We start from the raw sequence: 18,232 nt of genomic DNA on the forward strand, positions 1-18,232 counted from the left end.
ATCAAGGCAAAATCATTTTATGTGTCGAGACATTATTTTTGAAGGTCCCAAGCTTGAGAACATTTTAACCATGATTTAACATTCTATGTATCAAGGCAAAATCATACGATTATATCTCTATTGAAGTTTAGCCCTTGTCATACAATCTATTATGCTTAATTTATACACAATCTCATATATAAATATTGCCAGTTTGAATGCATGATATGTGAACATAACAAATGAATTATTGCTATTAGGAGAAGTGGTTCTATCACATCATTTAAAACTAGGTTTGTGAGTGCTTTTGAAAAACTACTTGTTTTCTTAAGCATTGATATGCATACTTTCATGATATTTTAGAGATATAAAGATACAAGAATCTTTTTTGCCTTGACGTACATTGACCATTGCTATCATATGTATGATTGCTTTGAATAAGGATTTAGGGTAACATGAATGTCATTATGTAGATCTTGTACCATAGTTTAGTAAAACATCACATTTGATCCCATTGGTATAAAGTGAAAGGTGAGATGACTAGTGGATAGAGCAAGTAAAGCAAATTGCAAACCTTTAGAGTATTGGGAAGATGATCAATTCATTCCAATTTGAAATATGAATTAGTGTAGGTGTGGTGGCCTTGCATGACCCTACCTAGTAGCACATGCTACACACAAATAATGGGGGTTGTCTGTAGGCAACCAAACAAAATGAAACTTACATAAAAGAAAGATGTGACGTGAAATGTGGAATGTTACATAAAGAAATGAAAAAGCAAGGAGTAGATAAAATGTCATGCTGTCGATAAAGAGATGTCATCTTGTGATCTTTGAAATTTTGAGGCCTCATCCTTTGGACATTTGTTTATTCAATACAAAGATTGACAATTTAGTTTATGTTGTCATAATAGAGCCTAATGGCCACAAATGCCAAAAACTATCCAAGCTTAGAAATAAGCTCATACTTTTTAGGGAGTAAACGTTATGCATTTAAATTTGAAAAGCTTACAGACTACACATTATCAGATGCAGAAACCATTACATACAAGAATGAACTTTATTTTAAGAGGTTAGCAACTTCATCATGTAGAAACCATTATGTGGTACAAGAGTGAACTTTAATTTAAAAGGTTAGGAAAAATGTTTTTCTCTAGAGTGGCTCCAACTTTGCCACCCTTGTCCTTTTTGCAGACACCGTACAGAAGGGGGACGGGGACTAGCATAGACTTTATTTATCTCAAGAGAGGTATGCTTCTCGTGTCTTGAAGAGGGGGGGAGGTAAAGTTGGTGGGATGTGGGCGATTGTAGTGGATAAGTTACAGAAGGGGGAAAGCTACCGCTCTACTACTCCTTGGGGTGGGTAGTGTGTGAAAGGGGTGTGTGTGTGTGTGTGCGTGTGTCTGTGTGTGAATATAAATAAATAAATAATGGAAATGTATAATTAAATAGATAAATAGATAGATAAATAAAATTGAATAAATGAAAAATGAAGATTAATAAATAAAGAAAAGTGAAAACAAATAAGCAAATAAAATTGAAGAAAAGATGTATATATTAAAGAAGTACCCACAAGAGGAACTTGCAAGGTCCAAAAGACAATCAATCAGGGATGCAAAGGAGGCGGGGGTCACGAGTTTACAATCTCCTTCTTCTTCTTCATCGCCATCCTCATCTTCATCTTCATCACTATCACCACCATCTTCTTCTTCCTCTTCTCGTGTTAATTCTTGTGCTTGTTGTATGCTTGAGCTCCTTCCATGTCGCACCCCCCACTCACATTCTGCAAGTTCATCACCTTCTGCATCTCTTCCAAGATGCAACTTCATCACCTTCCACAATTCACCGTTCCCTGCTTGATCCCCAAGATTATCAATTCCTCAATCCCAGCCTTGCAGCAGCTTTCTGGGCTCTCCAAGCTTGGAAGCTCGCCATCACCTCCGATCCCAATAACATCACTGCATCTTGGATCGGTTGCGACGTCTGTAACTACACTGGCGTCTTCTGCGCTCCTCCTCCGCCCCCCTACAACACCTCCCTGCAGTTGGTCGTCGCTGGCATCGACCTCAACCATGCAAATCTCGCCGGTACCCTCCCGGATGAGCTTGGCGACCTCGACTTCCTCGCTCTCTTCCATATCAACAGTAATCGATTCTCTGGTACCCTCCCTTCCACCATCTCCTGTTGGCACCTCCTCTTCGAACTCGATGTCAGCAACAATCGCTTCTCAGGTCCCTTCCCCGAGGTTCTCCTGCTCCTGCCCAACGTCTCCTACATCGACATCAGATTTAACATGTTCGACGGGGCTCTCCCCGCCCAGCTTTTCAACATGAAGTTGGATGCTATCTTCGTCAATCACAACAAATTTCAACAGCAAATCCCCTCCAACCTCGGCAATTCCACTGTCTCGGTCGTGGTCTTCGCCAGCAACAAGTTTGTGGGAGGCCTTCCTGCCAGCATTGCTGAAATGGCCAACACGCTCAACGAGATCCTCTTTCTGGGCAATACCTTCCAAGGTTGCGTGCCTCCGCAGTTGGCCTCTCTGCAGCAGCTGACTGTTCTGGACTTGAGCTTCAACAATCTCAGTGGTGTTCTCCCCTCCTCTATCGCGCAGATGACCAACCTGCAACAACTCGATGTGGCTCACAATCTGCTCACAGGAGACATCCCGGAGGCCATATGCGCTCTGCCTCAGCTGCAAAATTTCACCGCCTCCTTCAACTACTTCACGGGAGAGGATCCTAGTTGCTTGCGGGTGCCTGCTGGGGACGTCTTCGACGATGAAGAGAATTGCCTCCCATGGCGCCCCTCCCAACGGTCGCCGCAAGAGTGCGAGGCATTCTTTGCCCAGAACCAAACGTGTCCTGCACCCAAACCTCCTCCGCCTCCTTGTGATCCTGCTTCTGAAAATGTGGATACCCAATTCTCTTCTTCTCGCCCGTTTTCATATGGAGATCCTCCACCACCACCTTAGTGCCTGCACCATAAGTTGTGTTTCTGTTGGTGTTTGTCTCGGTGAGAGCTACAAATAAGGTGCTGGGATTCTTTTTCCGGAGTCCATGGTCCATATTTGTATAGGTAGATTCTTGTCGTTGTGTTCGAAAACAAGTCATTCAGAGTGGCAATTGTGTAATTCAGAGTGGCAATTGTGTGATGGGTGAAGATAACTTATCTCGTTTTCATGTAAGTTCACGCAGATCTCATGTTTGTCCTGAAATGACACCCTTAGAAAAAAAAAATATTTAAACTTGATAAAATAGCAACTCTCAGATATAATGAGGGATTGAGAGAAAAAATAACCTTCAAATTAATTATAATTATCAAAGGCCAAAATTTGAAAGTCATATTGACCATATCATTTTTGCACTTTATATACTCCCTTCATAGGGCCAAAACCCCTTGGGAATGATGTAAGCATTTTCAAAATGATCAAGAGTCGAAATGACAAAACTCATCAAAGTAGTACTTTTACAAGTCAACTCAACTAATTCCTCAGACCATCAGACATCATGGCTCCATTGTTCACTCTTCCATCCAACTAGAAATACAACTTTGCTCCTTGCTCTTGAACAGTGATGAACATGCTATCTATTTTGGATTTTTCTCTTTAATGTAGTGAGTTTTGTCACTGATTTGGTGTTGAATTGGTCTCAACTATTGCTATTGTGGACAAACTATATCTTTTCTTCTTCTTGGTTTAGTTAACCTTACTCACTCAGAATTTCGGCTATGAAATTGCCTTTTATGTACCATACTAGCGCTATTGAATGTATTTCGTTCACCTCAAAACACTCATAAGCTAAAATTAAGTGTGTTTTTTTCATGTCCTAAAATTAAGGGATTTTTATAAAAAAATTGTGGTTGGCCCCATATATACTCAGTAAGAGGTCGTCGATTTCTGATTCTATATATATGTGATGTGCAACATTCGTAAGTCTCTATGCTCATCTTGTTTTTAACGTTTGGGGAGTCCATGTGGACTTCAATCGACTTCAATCTAGTTGTATATGGAATTTGCTACATGTCTATTACACTTGCACTATCTTGTCATATTCATCCTCAAAACACTCCTAAGCAAAATGCCCCAAAATTAGGGGATATTTTTTATAATATATGGTTGGCCCCATATAAACTCAGTAGCAGGTCATCGATTTGAGTCAATTTTTAATTCTATATATATGTGATGTGCAATATCTATGAGCCTCTATGCTCTTCTTGTTTTTAATGTCATGTGGACTTCAATTTAGTTGTATATGGAATTTGTTGCATGTCTATTGCACTTGCACTATCTTGTCATGTTCATTCTCAAAACACTCTTAAGCTAAAATTAGGTGTTTATTTTTCATATCCCAAAATTAGGGAATAATTTTTATTAATTATGGTTGGCCCCATACAAACTCAGTAAGAGGTCATCAATTTTGAGTCGATTTTTTGATTCTATATATATGCGATGTGATGATATATGTGATTCTCTATGCTCTTCTTATTTTTAATGTTTAGGGAGTGCATGTTGACTTCAATCTAGATTTGTATATGGAATTTGTTACATGTGCATTCAACTTGCACTTCATGTTCATCCCCAAAGAAAGCCCACTAATATTTTATTGCTATATAGTGTCATGGTCTATGCTTTGCCAAGATATGTTTCCACTAAACTTAACTTATGGATTTAGGAAGTGCAAATTCTTTAAGCACATGAGGAGCATTAGGTTCATTCAAATACCTAGGAAAAAGTTTACCTACATTTAAGAGCTATTCATTATGTGCGTAGTTAAAGCACACTTTTGAAGTACATGAGAAATTGTGTGTGCATTGCATTGGTGCAAAAAGGCATGATATTCATATAAATCATGCCTTGTCATTTGATTTGATATGTAACATTATGCCATTTATATTTGATAATCAAAAGATGCAGGGATGTTAAAAACTCATCTTTTGGGCCAAAACAATCAAATGTTGACATCTTGCCAAAATATAGGGATGTGAAAATGTCCTCTTTTGGGCCAAAACAGGGAGCGCGTTAATTTTTAGATCCCTATATCTTTTGATTTACAAGTCCAAACGGGGTCATGTTACATATCAAATCAAATGGCAAGGTGTACTTTAGACGATTATCATCTCTTTGTGCACCATCTAGTAAAATTCAATGCATCAAAAAATGAATTTGTGACCAATTTCCTGCGTTAGTAAGGAGGTAAGAATAAATCATTAGGGAAGGATATTTTTGTAGTAATAAAGAAACATGGGTTTTGTTCCAAGAGTGAATAGAGTTAAAAAACCTATACATATGCATGGAATCTAGACTAATCCATGCAAGGAGTCCTTGGAAAGATGATCTCAATTACTCTAGTGGAAAGAGAGAACTTGATTGCAGTAGGGTTTGTCTTTGATACAAACAATGACTTGGAAGTTAAACATACAAACTGTCTCATGGATGATGTGAAATTAGTGTTAATGGCTTTAAAGTTATCTGCATGTTTAACCTTCTTTTGAATAAGTTATTATTTTTTACTACTAAAATGGGGGATTTATAAATCTTTTATTGTTTTTTATCACTCGCTTTTTTTGGCTTGCTCGCTTTTTGTCACTCGCTTTTTGGTAATCCTTGAATCGAGGGAGACCGACCCATAAAGTGGTGGGAGAGGCATAGGGAGAGTGATGGCACTGATCAAAGGACCCAATATCACTACACCAATTTTTTGCTCAAGTGTCATCGTTGCTTGACCGACGTCTCGTGTGGTTACTTGGTATCAGCCTTATCTGTACCTTAGTAGAATTTTTCCTTGTTGTGCAGTCACCATGATTTTTGGAACCCTACTCTTTCGAGTGTTGCTCACTGTCTTTTGCTTCATATGTACGAACTCCACCAGACATGAGAATTGTATTCACCCATTTCACCTAATTTGATGTGAGCCTGTAGTGAAGCATACAAAGGTGAGACTAGAGCTACATGTTGGAAAAAACACCTATACTTGACTCTTGCTCAGAAAACATGTAGGTAGACTAATGACTTTGCAATCATGAGGGCCGAGCTTGTAGTGGGTTTGCCCTTTGTTGATAGCCTTTAGCTGTGACTCAAATGCCTTCTCAAATATGGAGAACCAATTGACTACAAGATCATCTTTGAGTATCACAACTAACCGAGCTACTTACTATCGTGGCACATGCCCCACACTCTTCTTCAAGCCAATGAACTCTACTAGAAATCTACATACTGCTTGGAGAACCTCATCGAATGCCTTATTGATCAAGTATTCCTGTGAGCTTGAGTAGCTTCCTTCATTAAAACAAGCATCACAATGCTCAATAGAGGCTAATTGTTATGGATTAGCTGATGCCTTCATTCCAAAAACCTCCTCCAATGATTCAGAACTCAAACAAACATGGACATCCTCAACAATGGCACTGTGATCGTCAATGTTGTATGAGTCCAGATCTTCCTTTGCCAATGCTTCATCCCAAACTTTCTCCCATGGTAGCCTTGCAATCTTTGGGAGTTTATTGCTCCTCAAGATTCCCTTCACAATGTTGTTGCCTAAATCTTTGACGGGGTGTAGAGGCAAAACACGAGAAGGTGCCTTGCACCTCTTCTGGCAATTGATGTGTACTCTACACTCCTCCATGATCACGAATACCATGTGAACGGCAACAAAATGTACGCAGGATATACAGGGAAGGAAAGCAGTCAGAGACAAAGAGAGCCAAAGGGCTATCGGTGGAGACAAAGAAAGTAAAGGAGGCTATAAGAGAGTGTAATAGCAAATGACAAAGATGCTCCAAAGATGACAGACATCCAAGGCTAAGTGTAATCACCATGCACTAAACTTTTACGTCCTGTCACTTGAATGACAGCATGAGTAAGTGGAACATACCCTTCTTGGATATGAGCATCCTTAATTAATGCCCTCATAATGTTCATAATGCCACATGTGTGCATGTAGCATATCCTTTCTGCTATCACCAAACATATGATAGGAATTTGTGTTGGCACAAAATTCACTAGGCATTTTCAACCGAGTGATCCATATCCGAGTTCTGTGTGTCTGAGGAACTTATTGCTTGATAGGGATTCACTTTGCTCCCATTATACAACTTGGGGAACACATTTCCTTGCAAAACCCTGGAGCTACACTGTCCCATTAGGAAAGACTTTAGTAACCTATAGGGCCATTCCAACCAAAGTTGCAATTTGTTTTAAATAGGTCCTAGCTTAGCATTATACAATCGTATAAGCACATCCTTTTCCAAGTCCTTAGGCACAATATAGCAATCATGGCCATGCTTTCCTTTTGCACTGAATCACCTACTGTGACCAAGCTACTATTAAATTACATGGCGTAGTGGAATAGAAACAGAAGAAAGAATAATACACGGCAAACTGTGACCAAGCTACTATTAAATTACATGGCACAGTGGAACAGAAACTGAAGAAAGAATAATACACGGCAAATTGGAGACGAATAAAATTTTCTTTCAATACTGATGTAGTATAGATGATGGCTCCATCCACCCATGCGCTCCCACAGTGGAGCTTAGATGGTGATCTAGACAGATACTAGGTGAAGAGCTACTAGCTAGAAGATCTCTGATGGAAGATCTGATCTGGTACAATGGACTGGGGAGGTCGCCTCTTGATAGCTATGAGGGCGGTAGTTGCTTGGTAGTTGGATCAATGTAGTCGATGGAAATGACCAGTCAACCTAGTCGGTGAAGCTGACTAGTCAACCTAGTCGGTGGAACCAACTAGTCATCCATGGAATATTCAAGGAATATTACCTATAACCTAGTAGGTTTGAAGGGGCCAAAAAAATTAAAACCCCACCTTTGGAATGCTTCCCAACGATAAGTAGGTTGTAATGGCATAGACTGATTTGGCAATAGTCATCCAATGCATTGAGACACATCACAATGCATGCACTTAGTCTGAGCATGCTTAAACAATGTTTCCCACCATAAATCTACCTGCAACCAACTTTCCTTGAAAATGTCCATTTAAAGGACCCAAGTGAGATCTTGCAGCACTATTGCTCACTCGTGTGTGGTAGAGGATGTCCATTTCATGAGCGATTGGGAACGAGTCAAAGTCTAAATTGAGGAATTGGAAAATGTCTATCTAAATTTGTTCCATGATAACTAATAAAAGACAAAAAATATTCCCATGCATTGCTAGAGCATGGACACGCACATGTTTAACAATGGAAGAAAGCTCCAAGTTAAAAATATTCACCCAAAAGAATTAAAAGGTGCTTGATTTACATTGTGTTTAAGGAAAGATACATTTGGGATTGATAGTGCATCCTAGATACAAAATCACTCGCATAACAATCTGCAAAATCTCGTCCACTAAAAGAAAGCTCTACTATGCATTTTGGTTTGAAAGTGCATTGTAGGTACAAAATCACTAGCAATGATTTGCAAAACCTATTCCACTAAAAGAAAGCTCTTACTCTAGATCCCTTGCAATAAGACAAAACTTTTTATTTATGCATAATTTGGACTTTTTGTCACCTACACTGAACTCAAAAGGCCCAAAAACCCTAGAAACAACTGTAAACATCGGTACCTCTCAATGATGTTTCAAAAACCCCTCCAAAGAAGAAGTGCATATGTTTCTAGCCAAAGCTTTGGCTAGAAACAGATGCACTTCTTCTCTAGATGGGGTTCTGAGAAATCACCAAAAGGTACCCATGTTTACAGTCATTTGTTAGGTTTTTGGTCCTTTTGAGCTCATTTTTGGTGCCAAAGGCCAAGATATGCATAAATCAAAAGTTTTGTTTTAATTGCAAGAGATTTAGAGAGTATATACACATATATATTTACCTATTTATTTATTTATTTATTCATTCATTCAGTCATTTATTTATTTTGAATCTCATACGCAATCCTCGATATCCCAACCATGGGATATATGAAGAAATTGATAGACACTTTTTTGTATGGCTCAAAATGATACCATGATAGACTACCATTACTAAAATACATATGCAATCAGCCTAGCCTGTTTGCCCATAAGGCTTGAGGGTTAAAAATCATCTAGTGATACCTAAAAGAGTGCCACTTTGACCATGTCTTGCAATTTGGAAGACAAATATTTAACTGAGTAAATTTAAAGGTGAGTAATTTGAGTACATTGCCAAGCAAGTGATGGTGGGAAAGCTTCCTAACAATTGGCTAGAAATGGATTTGGTATCATAGTAGATTGTGTTCAAGAACTGTATTACAAGGAAGTTTGACAATCTGTAGGATGCCTCTTATATCTATGTTAGATATAAGAAGATTGATGATTTGTAGGATTCCTCTTATATCTATGTTAGATATAAGAAGGCTGATGATTTGTAGGATGCCTCTTATGTCTACATTAGACATTGTAGTACCCACACAAAATTTGGCTAGTCAATATGGGGATACAATTTTTTCTTGCTTCTTATGTACTCTTAGCTATCCTATGCAATAGTTGGTTGAGAAGAGAAGGCCAGCTAGATAAATTTTAGAAAAAATCCCAATAGTTACTACAAGATTATGTGAAAGTCCCTAGGGTATTATTGTTCTGGACAATTGTGTGTTGCTATTACTATCAGTATGTGAAGTAGAAGCATGAAAGTACATATTCCTTTTAGAGATGAGAGACATTCCCTTTATAAGGGAGTATTGTGCACCACCCAGGCATTCATAGTGGGATGTTCTTATAGAATATCATTTTCATTATGGAGTTACATTATATATGCATCAACTCTCTTGGATGCATTTCTCCATTTCCTACATGGTGTATCAAAATGAATTTATGCATTAACTCTTTTGGACGAATTTTTCCATTTCCTATATATTGTGTCAAAACAAATTTGAGCTAAAGGGGTCCATAATGTCACATAGCAATGTATAAGTCAGAGGTTAGAATGTGTGATGTCAATTATGTTCCCCCTTGCTCATTCTTGCCATGGCTCATTCCCCCTTGCTCGTTGTTTGGGGTACCTCTGGTGATAGAACCCAATGCAAAAGAACACCATTGGCATACTAATGATAAAGGTTTCCACCAATTAAAGTGAATTGCCAAGCCTTTGAGGCTAATTGTCCATGTTTTTCACTCATGGTGCATAGTGTCAAGAAATATGCCTTTGGACAAATAATCTACTAACTCGGCATATTCATGCTCACAATAATCGACTGCAAAGAGCTTGGCATTTGAAAGTTTAGTAGTAACTCCTTGAGTATCTTTTGGGGGTTTCAGATCTTCAGCCCAAATTGGACAATCAAAGCAGAGATAGTTTTCTCCATGACAAAAGCATTTGATCTTAGACGGGTCTTCTTTTTCCTTGCAATTCTTATTCTTATCCATTTGCTCGGGGCGTGGTGGTTTGCCACTCAGAGGCTAAGTACCAGTAGTCACCTGGTTTGCTAATACTTGGCAATTTTTGCACTAAACCAATAGTTTGAGTTTTCATGCCCAAACTTGGTATAGATATTGCAATACTTTGTTTTGCATTCCACTTCTAAGTGCTCATTCCTAGAACACTTGTTACACCACTTTTCATTATTACCTGGTTTTCCTTAAATGCCCTCCATTCCAATAATCTCTATTCAATTGCAATTCTTGTTACACCAGTAGATCCCTCGCCCCCCTCTCGGCTACCCAATTGATAGTTGATTCTATGCCTACGACTCAACCTTCTTCAATTTTTAATCCATTCCTCCAAGGCCTTCTTTAGTTTGGCCTTGAGCTTCTCTTTCTTTGCCGATGTTTTCTCAATGTCACCATCAACATCTTTCTTCTTTGCCTTGCCTTTCAAGCTTTCATTCTTCTCAAGATTGATAGCTCGGTCTAGCAACTCTTCATAAGTCTCACTAGGATTAACTTTTTTTGGATTTTGCAATTCTACCTAGGTGCAGCATGTGATCACCAGGCTTGCATAGACTTGTCATCTAGAACCGTACTTAATTGGTTGATAAGGGCTCGCATTGGAAGTAGAAAGTCTTGGATTGATTCTCCTTTGTTCTACTTTAGCTAGCTTATCTTTGAGCAAACATATTCCTCATTGACCTCCTATCTGAACCTCCACAAGAATGCTTCTAACATAGCATACCACTTAGGAAAAATCCCAATTGGGAATTGATTGAACCACCTATGTGCATTTTTTATTAAGGTAATGGAACCTTTATATGGAAAACCCACAGAATCGTTGAAGATGACTATTATATGGTTCTTCATCACATCAGTGCCTTTGAAATTCTAAAATTTTATCTTGATGTTGGAGTTGTACTTGGACTTCTTTGTTCATTCCAGAGGTACTTCCACTCTACTTGCTCCATACCTTGAGTGAAAAGGAAAGACCCAAGTCATCGGTTCTCTATCTATCATATATTCCTTCATCCATATGAGGTCACTGTCAACCAACCCACAATTGGTCCATTGCACTATATTCAGGCCTTAGAGGTGCAAGTCATTGTACATTAACAATCCAAGTACAATTTATGTTCATGGCGATAAGAACTTGGGAAAATTGCCTCCTTTTGATTCTACACTCGTCTAGAGTTAGTTGGAGGAATTTCTTGCAATAGCTCATAATACCTGCAACTGTTCGAATTCATCACTGGACAACATGAACCTTTTACTGACCTCTCAATTCTAGGCTTGCTACCTTAGTCCTCCACATTTCCCCAATTAGCAACTCGTCAACTTGCAAGTCAATTGACCTTTCCCCAGCAAAATCACCAAAATGTCGATGGTTTGGTTTGCTCACTCTCGATAGTGTTCGGGTGAAGATGCTCGCTCTTGCAATCTGTTAAGTGTAGTTCGTGTGCTTGAGGTGATGAAACTGTGGTCAACATTAAAGACTCAAAGGTCTTGGTTAGGTATTGAAGGAGAAACCTATTTGGCATAGTTTGAAATCATCCTATATCTTTGTTGTCGAATTGGTTTGGGATCTAGTACGAGAGGTATTCTATCTTGGCACAATTTGGGAGGAAGTCCATAAAGGTTAGTATAGTTCCAGGCAAAAACATCTTTGTACCTGGTTAACAATTCTTTAACACCATTAAATTTCTTGGAAGAGATATTGGTACTTACCACCACCATTGTAGGATTTTCTTCTATTTTGAGATTCATTTCTTGAGTTGGTTCTAGCACTAACTATTCAGTACCAAGTCTTGTAATAGTCACTGGTATCTTGGCTAGCTCTCTTTGTCCTTTAATGTCTTCACTAAAACTACTTGGGAATAGATCCTTTTGTTTAGCAATGTGCTCGGCCTTCAATTTTTGCTTGATGTCTGAATATCAATATCACCCACAGGATGTATGTGTAGTTCCATCAAGATGTATGTGTAGTTCCATCACTCTTGACTACATCTTAAGGGAATGATCTATGACTTCCAAATCCTTAGGCCAATAATTGCTCAGAATCTTCCAAGGATTTTTGGAGGCATACACTACTTTGCACTTTTAAGCCAAGGTCATCCCATCAAAATGGGGTAGGCATGTTGCTCCATGGCAATTACAATAAAACTAATTGTATAATAAATACCACCTATAAAAATGACAACATCATGGAGCATACCTTGTGGGTCAACTGGCCATTGATCTACTATGCGTACTCGGAAGGGAGATGGTTTGAAGGACTTAAACTTTAATCTCTTAGCAATTTCTTCAAAAATGTTTACTCTAGAACCATCATCTACTATCACACCTGGTATGGTCTACCTTTTTACTTATATGGTGATTAGTGGTACTTCTTCATCAACCACTAGAGGGTCAATGATAGCTATAGTGACTAAAGCATCTACCTCTTTTGGCTTCTTGGATGATTGTTTAATCTGCTAAGCAAATAAATCACAACAATATGGAGCTATCTACATCAACTCATAAAATGTCAAACATGTTTTTTTTAATTTCCCATACTTGAACTAGCTCTATGCTAGAATCTAATGAAGTGCTCCGGTCCTATGCATTTGCCTTAGATTTTAAAGACTTTCCTTTCTTGATAATGGATGGTTGAGATTGCTCGTTTGACATCTCTACTGTTCGTGCATTTCCCTTCAAATCCTGGCAATTTTAGCAACAATCTCCCTTTGAGCTTTCCATTAAATATCTTTATATGAGGAACTTGTATCTGCAAAAGTTGCAACTGAACCTTTTGACCTGGTAACCACTTCAGTATCAACTGCACCTAGTAGCTTGGCTACAAATGCTCTGCATTCTTGGTTTTGAAGAATTTCAAATGTTTAGCCCAAATTGGATAATCAGAGTAGAGATGGTTTCCTCCACAACAAAAGCATTTGATCTTAGACGGATCTTGTTTTTCCTTGCAATTCTTATTCTTAACCTTTTGCTCAATGCGTGGTGGTTTACCACTTGGAGACTGCATACTAGTAGTCACCTGGTTTGCTGATACTTGGCAATTTTTGCATTAAACCAATAAACTGAGTCATCATGCCCAAACTTGGTACAGATATTGCAATACTTTGTTTTGCATTCCTCTTCTAGGTGCCCACTCCTAGAACACTTGTTACACTTGCCTTTCAAGCCTTCACTCTTCTCAAGAGTGATAGCTTGGTCTAGCAACTCTTCGATATCTCAAGTCTTCTACAAATAGTAATAATGGTTTTGTATTAGGAGGTGATGATATCTCAAGTGTTCTATAAAACTATTAGATACCTCTTAGTGGTTGAAGGGAAGGGGTTGGAAGTATGGGCAAAATCTCTAGGAACTACAAGATGGTTGCAAGAACAATTTTGAATGTCATAAATGACATGGGTTTTTCAACATACGAGTGAACTATTTTTAAACATTCACTTCTTTCATGGTTGATAACACTTTTAATAAGAAGAGCCATTTTGAATGTCATAAGTGTTGATGCAATACCATGCTATGAAGTCTACATACAGTTTTTTTCCCCACATATGGGTGAAGTGATGTTTATGTTACTAAGTTCAACATATCAAGCAATGCATTTGTTTTGATTATTAAAGGAGTTTGATAATAAGACCCATTTCAAATGCAAAAGAATTGTTGTATTAGTAATGGAATCCACTTTGGAGTGGAAATTCGGTTTCTTTCAAACCCACATACTATTGTTGCATAATGTGAGTATGGCTCCAATTAGAAGTTAAGGTAGACTATAATTCACAATGTTGGTATAGTTACACATAGTAACATAAGTTTTATTTTTGAGAATCTTCCCAAATAGTGGTTTCCACAAAGCTATGTTGAGTACCTCGATAAGGAAATTGTGGAAAAGCTCGCTCGCTTTTTTGGGCCCGCTCGCTTTTCCTTGCTCGCTCTATCAACTGCCTCTATAAGAGCTCACAATACAAAGAAACTGTTCCACTTCATCACTAGATAGCATGAGGCTTTCACTGACCTCTCAATTCTAGGCTTGCTATCTTAGTGCTCTGATTTCCCCAACTAACAACTCATCAACTCGCAAGTCAATTGACCCTCAATTGACCCTTCCTCAGTAGCATCACTAAAATGTTAGTGGTCTTGTTTGCTCAATATCAACAAGCTAACTTAAAGGTGCTCAGTGCTCAGGAATAACCAACCCTATGCAGTGCTCATGTGAAGATGCTTGCTCTTGCAATTTGTTAAGTGCAGTGCACATGCTCAAGGTGATGATACAGTGGTCAACATTAAAGACTCGAAGGTCGTGGGTGGTTAGATATTTAAGGAGAAACCATATGGTGATGGGAGAAAGAGTTATTAACACTTAGGGACTTAATAGCACACCAAGTAGACAACACTTGATTGAGAAATAGGAAAGAAAAAAAATCTCATATATCGAAGTAAATTGTATGTACAACCAAGCCCGCCTCTGCTTACAGTAAAACACTCGGTGTCAAGATTCCTAACCTAGCAATCTCAAGTAAGAGGGAGAGCATGCACTCGTAATGTCACTCTCTCTACCCTTCTCCCTGTTACAAAGCTTTCTCTAGACTATGCAAAGCCATCTTGTAAAAGGTGGCATGCACGGCTAACTATGTTGTTGCTCACCATTGGTTAACTACCCTAAATCATCTACTTCACCACATGCTACTACTTAAGTATGTTGCACTTCTTGTGGCCGCTCACTCCAACCAATGAGACACTTAGTCCACCACATATAGGAACCATACTCACCTCTATACTTGTAAGTTCCTTTTCTTTGTTGGCCCTAACCCAAGGTCCAACATGTTGCTCTATGTCTTTCTTGTGTACCTCAATAGATCATTTCTTATTTTAATGGTGTTGCACAAGAGAACTTAAGGTGGACAAGGCATTTATGGCTTTTCCAATAGCAGCCTCCTCCATAGTAGAATGATATCTCTTTGTTAAGATAATGTCAAATCTAGTATTTTCATATGGTAGAGTACATTTCACCTTCGTACTGAATTTGAATACCTTTTTGCCTTTTGTCTGAGAAGGAGATGTCAGTGGAGTACTAGTTGCTAGCATTGCTGCTGATTTGGATATTGGATTTGATCACATGACTTCAATAGGTGATGTCTTTGGTAGTTGTTTCGTTGCATCTTGTGCTTCATAAACTAAGTAGGCTTCCTTAATTAAATCTTTGAAGACAAAAACTAGATTACCGTTAAGCCGATGGCTCATCATCTAAACTATCAGTCGTGGCCATTGATTTTAAGGGTGTTGGTCTGACTTATGAGACCATTTCAACTTTGATAGACACCTAGTCTGATTACTCCTAGATTGTCTAAGTGCTTTGTATTGGTCCGGTGAATAGATATTGCCTTTCCATTTCTTCTAGGGTAAATTTACATAATCCAAAAAACCAATCCTATTAAGGCATATGAGATTAGCCACTAATTCAAGGTTGATGTTGAGGTGGAAATCCTGAATTGGGTGCATCATTTCTATCACCAATCAATAGATCTATCTTAACTTGATGCTCACATCTGAATCACAAACATGTCTAAAGGTCGAGGAGATCACGTGGTCTTTATAGATGCCATGGGATTTCTGGGGCAAAGAGAGTGATATTCATTGTTGTCTCTGTGCCAACATGGACTTAGGTAGCACAAAATGTGTTTGTAGAGTAGCAGCAAAGCTCCGCTTGTACTTGCATAAGGCTAGGAATAATCTTTCTTGGGAATCCTCAACATGCAAGTTCTACTTGCAACTCCTACATGCATGTTCTATGTTCTACATGCAACATCCAACTCCTACATGCAAGTTCCATTAGGAAAAAAGGGAGCTCATTTTGGGGCCTTTTAGGGTTTAGAAAAATAGGCTCTCGACCAATCAAAAAAGGTCCAACGTAACGTTGGAAAAATACCCAAAACCATGTAAAAATATATAATAAAGTCATATTCAAAATCTTTTTCTTTTATTATGTCTGACATACGTGATCTTCAAAAGATGATTTTTTGTACAATATTTGATGATTTTGACATTGCCAGTGCATTTGGAGCCGGCCAAAACCCCCAAATCGACCCTGGAGAGACCAAAAAGCGATTGTCGAGAGGCCACAAAAAGGGCAAAAATGCCCAAAAGCCAAATTATGATTTTGTGCAAATCCCGCATTTCGAGCATTTTTTCCCATTGTACAGCTAGCCAAATCGTGTTTTTATGCAAATCCCCCATTCCGAGCATTTTTGCCCTTTTCCAAGCATCGGTTTTCGGTGTCTCCAAGGTCGATTTGGGGGTTTTGCTCCGGACACTTACACCTTCTTCCTCTCCCACTCCTATGCTCTCCCTAAACCCTTAGTCCCTCAACCCTTGACCTCCATGATCTACGAGGTAGACGAGTTCTCCACCATGTACTCTATCCTCACTCTATTCTGAACCTCGGATCCTCCTTCTAACCCTTAAACCCTTCTGGACCCTGGAACCTCTTCTAGACCCTGGAACCTGCTTCCAAACCTTGGAACCTCCTTCTAAATCCTAAACCTCCCTCTAACACTCAAACTCCTCCTAAACCCTTCAACCCCCAATGAAAGCCAAAGCCTTCGATACCCTAATCATGATGATGCATGTCCCTTTCACACATGCATGCACTATATTTTCTTACCACACTTAAGCCTACGTTTCTCACTGAAATATGACCTGAGGTCCTAAGCTACACTTATACTACAAACAACAACACCGAAATATTTGTAGGTGACAAAAAGCCTCAGAATGCTACATACTGAGAATACCCTACTCTTCCTGCGGATCCATGGGAAAGAGCCAACATTTGGCACCGTTATCATGGAGACTAGCATCTCAAGTAATGAGTAAACATATGCAAGTATGTGTAAAAAACAGACTACTATGAACTTTCACAAACATAACACTCAAGGGCAAGGAGAGTTTTAAAAAAATTCCAACCCCAAGCATCAACCTTGGGGTACTACCTTAAGAAATTTTCTTTATTTCTTAAAAAGTAGCCACTTGAAGAACAAATCAAGCTAGGTAATGGAACCAATATGTAGAGCTTGTAATTTCAAACATTTCACCTTTTACAGAAGAGCAATGTGAGTAACCATGAAAAGTTAAGGCCCGAGAAGAGTTTAGGGTTTTACCCTAACCCTACACCCATTCCTATAAAAACCCACTCCACCCCATCATTCTTCTTCTTGCACATCTAGAATCCATCCTCTTCCCCATTCCGAGCCCTACGCAAGACCCTCCTCCCTCTCCATCGACCACCACCCTACTCCCATCCTCACACGTTGAGTTATTTCGAGCTCTTCTCGCAACGATAACCTAGCCATCCACCCACCTTCCATTCACCCTCAACAATGCTGTTATATCGAGAAAGACTTGGAGAGCATTGTAGGTGACCATCTACTCCTCCCTTTGAATTTCCATCAAAGTTTTCCATCCGTCAAGTTTCCACCACCACCTCCCCCTCCCTCCACCCACCCCCACCCCTCTCCACCCCCTCCACCAACCCTCCCCTCTCAACCACACACCCCCCCTCTCCACCCCCCCTTGAAGAACAAATCAGGCTCATAACGGACACCAATATGTAGAGCTCGCAATTTCAAACATTTCACCTTTTTACAAAAGAGCGATCTGAGCTAACCATGAAAAGTTATGGCCCAGAAAGAGTTTAGGGTTTAACCCTAACCCTACACCCATTCCTATAAAAACCCACTCCACCCCCTCATTCTTGTACTTCGACATCTAGCCTCCATCCTCTTCCCCATTCCGAGCCCTACGCAAGACCCTCCTCCCTCTCCATCAACCACCCCCCTACTCCCATCCTCACACAGTGAGTTATTTTGAGCCCTTCTCATTGTAGCAACAATAACCTAGCCATCCACCCACTATCCATTCACTC

At 39.3% G+C, this 18,232-nt stretch overlaps 1 protein-coding gene across 1 annotated transcript; it reads left to right on the top strand.

Moving 5' to 3' along the window:
* The first annotated feature begins 1,580 nt into the window (after positions 1-1,580).
* LOC147895832 (leucine-rich repeat extensin-like protein 4) lies at positions 1,581-3,106 on the top strand. Its single transcript, XM_087382954.1, has one exon. It carries the CDS (start codon positions 1,591-1,593, stop codon positions 2,950-2,952), a length of 1,362 nt encoding a protein of 453 aa, XP_087239080.1. The 5' UTR covers positions 1,581-1,590; the 3' UTR covers positions 2,953-3,106.
* The last annotated feature ends 15,126 nt before the right edge of the window (positions 3,107-18,232 follow it).

Source organism: Dipteris shenzhenensis, chromosome 12 (assembly GCF_047967505.1).
Source record: "Dipteris shenzhenensis isolate YYH24624 ecotype China chromosome 12, Dip_SZ_1.0, whole genome shotgun sequence".
Taxonomy (NCBI): domain Eukaryota; kingdom Viridiplantae; phylum Streptophyta; class Polypodiopsida; order Gleicheniales; family Dipteridaceae; genus Dipteris; species Dipteris shenzhenensis.

Bases quoted from the DNA above. Each gene is read 5' to 3' on its own strand.
- LOC147895832 (XM_087382954.1), top strand. From the start codon at position 1,591: ATGCAAAGGAGGCGGGGGTCACGAGTTTACAATCTCCTTCTTCTTCTT.